The sequence below is a fragment of the Octopus sinensis genome, linkage group LG14 (assembly GCF_006345805.1).
Source record: "Octopus sinensis linkage group LG14, ASM634580v1, whole genome shotgun sequence".
Classification (NCBI taxonomy): domain Eukaryota; kingdom Metazoa; phylum Mollusca; class Cephalopoda; order Octopoda; family Octopodidae; genus Octopus; species Octopus sinensis.
The window spans coordinates 25138867-25149232 of NC_043010.1; the positions used below are offsets into that span (position 1 = coordinate 25138867).

The window sequence follows — 10366 nt, forward strand, 5'->3', positions numbered from 1 at the left end:
TTGGTGAAAGAATGTGTGTGGTGGACGTGTTTGAAAGGGCTACAAACAAACACCTTCCTCTCTGGTCAGTCTCTCATCAACTTTTTCAAGTACCACTTGAAAAGGAGGATGAGAATAGAGAGGAAGGCTTTGTCGAACAAATGTTTCAATAAAAAGTGGGTAAAAGTGGTAAAAATGGTCAGTAAATCTGTAACCAAAAGAGACAACGAGAGGTAAGGTGACTTACTCTTATGTACATTTCGAACTGTCTGAGGTGACCTTGGTCCTTTTTGTAGGTTTTTCTTTCCAAGGCTACACCTAAACTGTGAACTTTATATATATTGCTTTTTATACATCACATAACCCACAGATCCCTATTGATCGAACGTTTTTTTTTTCTTTGTGTGTCCCACCCATCCCACCTCGAAAAGAAAAACTCTACATTGTATTTCGTCCATTTTTTCTGTGTTTAGCCCTGTGTGGCCACAATAAAAAGTTATTTATCTATCTAGGCCTATATCCCTATATCTCTTTATCTATATCTACATGCACACACACACAATTAATATAAAGGAGGATTAGCAAGTGAAATTCACAAATATTTTATTTTTCTGTATTTCAGACTTTGGAAAATACTTGGAGAGATACTATCTTTAAAAAAAAAAAAGATGAAACACGAATTAAGACAGCAGAAGTTACTTCAAAAACAAAAAGATGAAGAAATGAAAAATAAACAACGCCATGAGGTAAGTTTATGCATAGATGAGCCAATGAGGGAGTCAAGTAATAACAGCCCAATATCCCTCAATTCTATCTCTATAATCTTAAAAATGAAAGAAACATTCAATAATATAACCACGCACGCACACACATACCTCGCATGTGTGTGTGTTGACTTCTCAAACAAGTGATTTCAAGTACAGTCCCAGTATCTGGTACCTTGAGCAAGTGTCTTCCCAGATGTATATATATTCTATTATTAGTTTCAGCCAGAGGCTGTGGTCATGTCATGGCACCACCTTTAGCACTAATGTGTGTTTATTTTAGACTCGATTCCTCATCCTGTTTCTGGAATCGGTCCTGATGAAGTAATGAGTTTGATAGAGGTGCCCTTTTACGATTCTTGCCACGATGTGGGTCCATCGCATATATCAGATAGAAATTTGTTCATACCTCATAGGTTTCTGAGGCCTTTTGGCAATGTATTGGAAAGTTGCAGATTTTGGAAAACTTAGTTGCATTGGGAACTTACTCTGGGGCGGAGATGACAGGATTTTTGGTATTATGCAGTGTCATTCAGTCCGGTGAGTGGTATGGCTTTCAATTTCAAAGTTGGAAGCTATATCTCCCAGTATTTCAGCCAACTTGTATATTACATCCAAATCCATCTACATTTTTGAGATATCTTCAGGGTTCTTGTTTGCTTGAGATACATTTGCATCATCAGCAGCTAACTGCATAAAAGTACCACCATGAACAGCAGTGGTCCGAGTACAGTTCTCTGAAGGTCTCCTTTAGTATTGATGTCTTCTCAGAGAGTACACCATTGGTTGTGACAGTCTGGCTTCTGTCTTTTAAAAAGTCATCAGCTATTCTTCTTGTTTACCAGTGATATGTACATGTGTGTGTGTGTGTAAGAGAGAAAGAGAATGTATCTCTTATGATAAAAGGCAGATTTTCTCTGCCTGTTCCCATGTTCCTTTTTAATACAATTCTACAATATAGAATTTCTTCAATTGGAATTTACCTATGATTTTTCGAAGTAGATTCAATTGGGTCATGGCATGTAAAGTTTTTTCAATTTGACCCCCCAATTAAGCAAAAATTCGAGAAAACTCAATATTTTACGATTTGCCTCTCTCATTTCAAGTGGTTTACTCCTGCTATTACCACCACACTTTCTCCTACTTTCTCTTTGCAAGTGTGAAACTATAAAAGTGAAAGTATTATATAACAGAGATGAGCCATTAATAGTGGTCATCCTTTTTGCCAGAGGAAGATCCGCTATGGTCTTATATGCTACACCACTGGTTTTTGATTCATATTAATCAAATTAATATTCAATTTTTCACCCTTATTATGTGTGTGTGTGTGTATTAGCAATTCGTATAAAATAGCATCAATGACTTGAACTTGAATAAGTGGTTTCACATAAATGGGGATGAATTTAAAAGGTTTCTTGTTATTATTATTACTGTTTGACTATTGTAATCACGTTTTTTGGTTCCTCGTCAGGGAAACGTTGTTGTGTTGCATTTGTTAAATAATTGTAAAGCGTAACCCTCCCCCTTTCGGAGAAGGGGCTTTGGTTATTGTCTAAAAATTGAATTGTGTCCCTGTTTGGGGAAATTGACAATATTTTCACCGTCTTTACGGAAGCATTTTTGTTAAAATGCCTTCGATAGAAGAAAGTCCAAAAATGAATTTCGCTGCAGCCGTACACTTTTATACAAGAGGGAGGACAAGATCCAATTGATCGAAATTGCAAGAGACAGGCCTACAATTCCAGTCTGTTATATATTTTGAGTATTGTTATCACTAGCGATATCAAGATATAACTTTGTATTTTGTATTTTATGTCTAGATGTATATATATAGATGTACATGTAATATGTACACATATATATACACATATATACATGCATAACATATTTACCCATACACACATATGCACATACACACACATACATAGGGGCAGGTGTGGCTGTGTGGTAACAAACTACATTCCAAACACATGGTCCTGGGTTCAGTCCCACTGTGTGGTGACTTGGCATGTGTCTTCTGCTGTAGCTTCAGACCAACAAAAGCCTTCTCAGTGGATTTTGTGCATATATACAGGCATACATACATATATATACATGCATACGTACATATTCGGCATAAACACTCTACCACTACAACTAATAACTGTTGGGAACACTTTCAAACCTGCCTTACATTCGAACCGGAATCTCAAAAACATTGTCCCCTTCAGCGCCAAGCTCAACTGCTCTATCCTGACATGGAGGGTATCAGCAATGAAATCTATTACAAAACACTCATTGACGTTGAAGACAGAATTGCTAAACTGGGTGGAAATGAATTGTCGACGTATGGCCCGCCACAAGCATTCAGGTCAGGGTCAAATAGCCTTCCCACTGCTGTCATTCGTGAAACAACCTACGACACTCAAGTGCTTTCAAAGTACATTGTTGAAAATGAGCCTAAATTACTTCCGGACCAGCTGCAGGCCTACAGAACTATTCTTAACAGTGTACGCCAATGCGAGGGACGAATCTTCTTCCTCGATGCTCCTGGAGGAACAGGAAAAACATTTATTACAAAGCTTCTCCTTGCAGAAGTTAGGTAGCATCCTGATGCTACCAAATGGAAATTTTGTGAATTCTCGCTGGTGTATGCATACGTGTACATTGCAGTAGCTGTAGCCTCCTCTGGCATTGCAGCTACTTTGTTACCCGGTGGCAGGACAGCACACTCAACTTTTAAACTCCCTCTCAATTTAGCAGCATCCGAAATGCCTTCATGCAACATCAACAAAAGCTCAGATCAGGGACAAGTACTTAAAATGTGTTATGTAATTGTCTGGGATGAGTGCACTATGGCTCACAAGGGAGCTTTGGAAGCATTAGATAGAGCTCTGAAAGACATCCGAGACTGTCAGCCTCCAATGGGAGGTGTAACGCTTCTGTTGTCAGGTGATTTCAGGCAAACTCTTCCTGTCATTCCGAAAGGCACTAGAGCTGATGAAGTTCAAGCATGCCTAAAGTCCTCTACCCTGTGGCATCATGTTACAATCTTTAGTCTCACCACTAACATGAGAGCTCAGCTACACGGCGACACAATGTCCACAAAGTTTGCACAGGACATTTTGACACTTGGTGAAGGCAAGATGCCTCTCGATGCTGCAGGACAAATGGAAGTGTGGTCATTTTCCTCTGTTGTTAATTCTGTAGATGACCTCAAAAACAAAGTCTTTCCCAACTTCACACAAAACTACCAAAATCACAATTGGATGTGTGAAAGAGCAATATTAGCTCCAAAAAACGTTGCTGTTAACAAACTTAATCAACAGCTAATGCATTCTCTTCCCGGCACTATACACACTTACAAATCTGTTGATACAATTCCAGATATAAATGATGTTGTGAACTACCCTCCTGAGTTTTTCAATTCACTGGAGCCCTCCTCGACTACCTCCACTTAAAGTTGGAACTCCTGTAATGCTACTCCGCAATCTGGAAACACCAAGACTTTGCAATGGGACACAACTGGTGATAAAGAAAATGATATTACACATTATCGAGGCGATTATTCTTTCTGGATGTGGAAAAGGTGATGACGTCTTTATTCCAAGATTTCCTCTTATTCCATCAGGAGCAGAAATTCCATTTACATTCAGAAGACTGCAATTCCCCCTTCGTGTCAGCTTTGCCATGTCCATTAACAAATCTCAGGGTCAAACCCTCTCTGTAGCTGGTCTTCTCTTGGAAGAGCCCTGCTTCTCGCATAGGCAACTGTATGTTGGCTGCTCAAGAGTAGGAACCAAAAGAAACCTTTTTGTATATGCTCCACAAGGAAAAACAAGGAACATTGTTTACAACGAGGTGTTATAATCTCAACAGCCAGGAGGTATATACATGATCCCCATTTTTTTAACAAACTTCATGTACTTTCATGTATTTATATTAATATACATATATTTGTGTGTGTGTATTCATATATATATATATAACAGAAAAGTCTAATTCTTCTATTGAACGTAACCGGGCAACACCGGGTATCTCTGCTAGTGTGTGTACATATACGTATATAATTTGCATCATTATTGTCGTTGTCGTCATCATCATCATCATCTTCTTTATCAGTGATGCCATCGTCACTTCAACATCCACTTTACCATGCTTATATGGTTTGGACAAAGTTCATTGCCACTGAATTTTCTGTGTTCAGATGCCCTTCCTGTCACACATTTTTACTTGCTTCCAAGCAAAGTAGTATTCCTGTATGGCCAAACATGTTTTCAATGAATATTGGAAAATGAATGACATTCATTAAAAGACACACGATGCCAAGGCAAAGATACACAAACATACATACATACCTATTGTGACTGCCGCATCTTGTCAGATGTTAGCCCTCTCACATTCAGCATGATTGTTCTGATTTACTTTCATCCATGAATGAGCTCGGATATGACTTTTCAGGCCTGTACACGTCACATGCATCCATTACCATAAGACTTTAGAAAATACAAAACAGATAAAAAACAATGAAACGATTGTCAGACATTTGTACGTCATTTGATTTAAGTGAAAAAAGCTTGTATAACACTTCTGCCACTCACTTGATTGTCATAGTATGTCCCAGTGACAAGCATTGTAAGATGACTGCTACTAGTTTGACTGCAAGTTTTATGTCAGAATATCTTTGTCTTAGAAAAGCAGCCCCAGCACAATTCTTCCAGGCCCCATCAGTGGGACATATATCCCACATTAGGAGTCACTGCTGTAGTCTTTTTATGTTGGGAAAGATGCGTTCAACTTCCTGTAGCCAGGTCTCTGAGTCCTATCTAAGGTGACTGTGAAGATTACAAATTTATGATCTGTGTAGCCGACCAGTTTGAATTTTGAACACCCTAACATATTTCTGTCTGTTAACCTAACAAATAATCTATGTACAATATGGAAGATCCATCATTGTGGCTCCAAGTCCACATTGGCATATTTGGGAGATCCAATCAGTATCTTTCAAACAGCTGAAAGAGTCTAAGCATGTTTTTGAGGCTTTTGCATCTTCTATGGGTTAACCCTATACAATTCCATTGTGTGTCATGAATATCACTGCAAGTCCCTACTAGAACTAAAGAACAGGATGCACCAAGGAAGGTGTCTAGACGTCTGTAGAAATGTAGCCATCTGAAGGCACTGCTTTTACTGTCGCTCACATGTAACACCACCAACTTAGCTGTCAGATCAAGAAAGATCGTCTGCACCTCAACAACAACCATAATGGTTACAAATTTTGCCACAAGGGCAGCTATTTTGGGGAAGAGTACAAATCGATTACATCTACTCCAGTATTTCACTGGTTCTTAATTTATCAATTTCTGAAAGGATGAAAGGCCAAGTCGACCACGGCAGAATTTGAACTCAGAACATAGCAGATGAAATACCGCTAAGCATTTGGCCCTACGGGCGAATGATTCTGTGCAAGTCATCATCAAGCCATTAATCAGGACCTGAATTAAAGTCAAAAGTGCAAAAGGGAAAAAATGGAATGAGAAAAAGAAGTGAGCTGAATAAATGAGGTTTCATGAAACAAATGAACAGAATATAGGATGAAAAATGAGGTTTTGAAACATCCGCCCAGTGACTGATAAACCAGGCTAGAGCAATTTGTATGACTGACTGGCTTACAGGATTAGCAGTTGAAGAAATCCAGAGAAGAATAAGAAATGAGAAGGAAGAGAGAGAAAAAGCAGTGGCAGAAAGTTGTAATGAAGGAGTAAAAGATGAAGAATATGAAAAAGAAGGAAATCACTATGTGCCTGAGATTGCTGATGAAGAAAGTGGTGAAGATGATCAAGTTGGACAGGTGAGAGTAACTGGTGATCAAGATTTGAATGACAAAGGGAAGGAGATTTTAGAGTTGCTGCGAGCAAAATGTGTAATGGGAACAATGAATTATATAGACAGAGGATGTTAGGAGAACCACCGTTGAAGTAAATGACGTTTTGAGTTTGATTAGAACAGAAAACTTAAGTGAAAGAAACCAGCTGATCATCGCTGCTGCTAATTCTATAGCTAACATAGTAGAATGCAAACAGAAAATGAAAGGAAATGAAAAGAAAGAACAAAATTGGAAGAAGAGAATATGAATGAAGTTAGAAAAGACATGGAAAGAACTGGAGCAACTGAATGAGGTAGTAATCATAAAATTGAGAGGACAGTAAAGGTTAGAAGAAGAAACAGGAAAGCAAATGGCAGATGAAGATTTGATACAAAAGGGGACAGCATTAAAGGCCAGACTGAAAAAATATGATGCAAAGGCTTTGCAGAGAATAGACTTTTCCAATCGAATAGAAGGCATCTTTTTTGTGGAAATAGAGATGGAACAACATCAGGAAATTTTGGAGGGAACTGTGGAACAGACCGGTGAGACATAAAGAAAGCACTGAGTGGCTAACACAGGTGGAAAGACAACTTGCAACTGTGCCAAGACAAAAGGGCATCAAAATCAATCTATTGGCTGAAGAACTTTACACAGTTGGATGAAAGGATCACTGCACAACTGGATAAATGCCTGCAACATAGCCACACCCCTATCTGGATGACAAGTGGAGGAACTCTGTTATATCTCAAGGATCCCTTGAAAAGTAACTTGATATCAAATTTTTTACCTATAACCTGTTTATCACTTATACGGAAGCTTATGACCAGCATCTTAGTGGAAAAGCTATATAATCATTTAGAAAGTAACAATCTACTTCCAAAAAAGCGGAAAGGATGCAAGAAACAAAGTAGGGCAACAAAAGACCACTTATTAGTTGATAAAATGATAATTATAAATTGTAGACACAGAGAAACGGGAACTAAATTAGCATGACTAGATTACAAAAAAGCATATGACATTGTACTGTACAGCCAGATAAGTAAAACAACAAGCATGTTTGGAGTGGCAGAAAATATAGAAGAAAAAGGTTGATGAAAGTGAAACATTGGAATGTTGAATTGATTGTGTGTTAAGGCCATCTCCACAGGTTTTCTACAGAAGTTATAGCCAGCTCTAATTTTGTGATGACACTTCCTATCTGAGATGTCACTTATAAAGAAACAATGAAATTGAAGATGTAAAAATGGGTAATGGGCATATATGCCATATTTTGGAAGATTTTGTTCCTTCATCTGCACCCATCTAACTTGTTTATCATTCACAAACTCATTGCTTAAATAGCCACTGCATATAATGGTGTAACATTATTGGATATACTAATTTACATATTAAACACCTTCCTGGAAGCTGGTATTACGTTATGCAACCATAATGTTACAAAATATATTAAACGCATTTATAGGTCAATGCCGTGTAATTCCTGTGTTAAAAGTGCACTTCAGTGCTGGTTGTAATTTCTATAGAAAAATTTGTAGAGATCCCCATAACACGGTTACTCATTACATTGATTAAAGGTCTTCAGTTCGTGCCCATACTGTTTATTCTACGGCCATCATGCATCTAGCACTCCACTATTTAATGTCCTGCTTTGCTAAAATAGTAAGAGTGGTTTGAATGACATTATGCAGCTCACATTCTTGGGGTTTCAGTTTCAGCTTGCCAGTGCATGGTAAGTGTCTTTTACTATAGGACAGTGGCTACCAATGTCTTTAGAAATGATTTAGCAGATGGAAACAATGCAGAAGTCCATAACACGTGTGTGTGTGTGTGTATGTATACATGTATATGTATATGTATACATATGTATGTACAGAAACATTCACACACAAATACACACAAACACCTATGTGTATGTATACATGCACATACATACATACATGCACGTACATACATATGTATGTATGTGTAGGATTTGGAGTGTTGTTAAAGATTTTCAGCTTGATAGAGTTAAGTATGGTGAAATGAAAGGAAATTTCATAAACAAATAGCGCGTTGTGTGAGTTTCTTATTACTTCTTTAAATGTTTCTTAGGTACAAAAGTACGCATATTTTAAGCTAGTATAAGATCATACTAGCGTGCCCATGTTGGTAAGGTATACCTGAACTATTGGAATCTCACTCTGGACGATCAGTTTCAGTGCAATGTCTGTGAAATACGTTCAGGTCAGTGGAGGATTGAAGCAGCACTTGAACATCCATAGGAGACAGGTGGCAAATGGAGCCAATGCTGAGATGAGACACTATTGTAGTATAGGTGATCAGCCCTTCAAATACCTTTCAGGGTGCAAAAATCATTTTAGAGCTTACACTAGGAAAGAGAAACTAAAGGTAGAAGTAAAAGTCAAGCTCTGTAAGGAGAAGACAGTCACCATAGTATTGGCATATAGATTTTATCTGAGACTTCATTATCCATTGTATTCCTAATTTAAGATGGTAATGTGCAATTTGAAGGAAATTTGACTGCTACCTCTGGTAGATCAACAAATGGAAACTTTGTGAATTCTCGGTGTATGCATACGTGTGCACCCATGTTTGTGTGTGTGTGTGTGTGTATGTGTGAGTGAGGTTAATCATTTCTGGCCAAGAAAGGTAGAGATAACTTAAAACAGATTAAATATAAATTACACTAAATAGTCTTTGGTCGCATGATGAGAAATCCGCACATATTTCGGTTTTATTAGAGCTCATCGACAAATCTGAGTGCAGTTTTGCAATGTAATTATGTTCTTTATTTCTAATTAGGGTTATCTCTATGTCTATATATCTGTCTACTTAACTATCTGTCTATATATCTGTCTATCTGTTTTCATTTGTCTTTCCTACGTTGAATATGTTAACACTAACTTAACTAACTACATTACTTATTGCCTTTCAGATATATGCTCTCAACAATGTAATGAAGAAACTAGAACACACCCACTTTAAGCAGTTCTGCGACTCAGTCGGTATCAAGCATAGAGATAATACTGAAACAAATACAGCCACATTTAACGAATCAATTCTTTCACAAAATCTTATTATATGAGAACAATAATTTTTTTCAAAGAAAAGAATACCTTTTTAACATTGACTATTATTTTATCAGTTGTTTTATTCATATTATTTTTGTTGTTGTCGCATGTTCGATGTACGAAATCATGGGATAATGATAATATCCTCGCAAATCGTTCTACTCAAGATACTGGTAATACCCCTCGACAATATGCAACTCTCAGCTTTATACTATTCTACACCGCTTTCTGCATATGTCCATTTATATTGTGGCACAGTCCATTAAGAGCCAACCAGTAGGGGCGTTCTACTTCCACACAACAATTTTGTTGTTGCTGTTATTTAAATTCAGGGCAGCCTTCATTGCAGAGGCCTAAAGTCTTAAGATTAATATTCCAGTCACAACCGTGCCATCTTTTCATATTTCTAAGACTACATTATTGAATATGTCCTTTCCATTTTTTAAGATGGCAATGTGATGTGAGGAAGATTTGGCTGCTATTTCTTGTATGTTGAGTAACCTCATAGAGGAGCCATCTTTTCCTTCTGCCATAATTATTATTTCTTTCTCCTCAAGAATTGCTACCAAGCTAGTGTGTAGGAACCCAATATATTATGTGAAATATAAAAGCAACATGAATAGAAACAACAGGTTGGAGTCAGTGTTTATATGAGATTTGGGAGAAGGATTCTACTCAACAACAGATTCAAGTTGTGTGGTGAG

General features: G+C 37.5%; 1 protein-coding gene across 1 annotated transcript; it reads left to right on the forward strand.

Moving 5' to 3' along the window:
• The first annotated feature begins 607 nt into the window (after nt 1–607).
• On the forward strand, nt 608–9727 carry LOC118765917 (small vasohibin-binding protein-like). Its single transcript, XM_036508734.1, has 2 exons — nt 608–725; nt 9527–9727. Exons 1-2 carry the CDS (start codon nt 648–650, stop codon nt 9674–9676), a joined length of 228 nt encoding a protein of 75 aa, XP_036364627.1. The 5' UTR covers nt 608–647; the 3' UTR covers nt 9677–9727.
• The last annotated feature ends 639 nt before the right edge of the window (nt 9728–10366 follow it).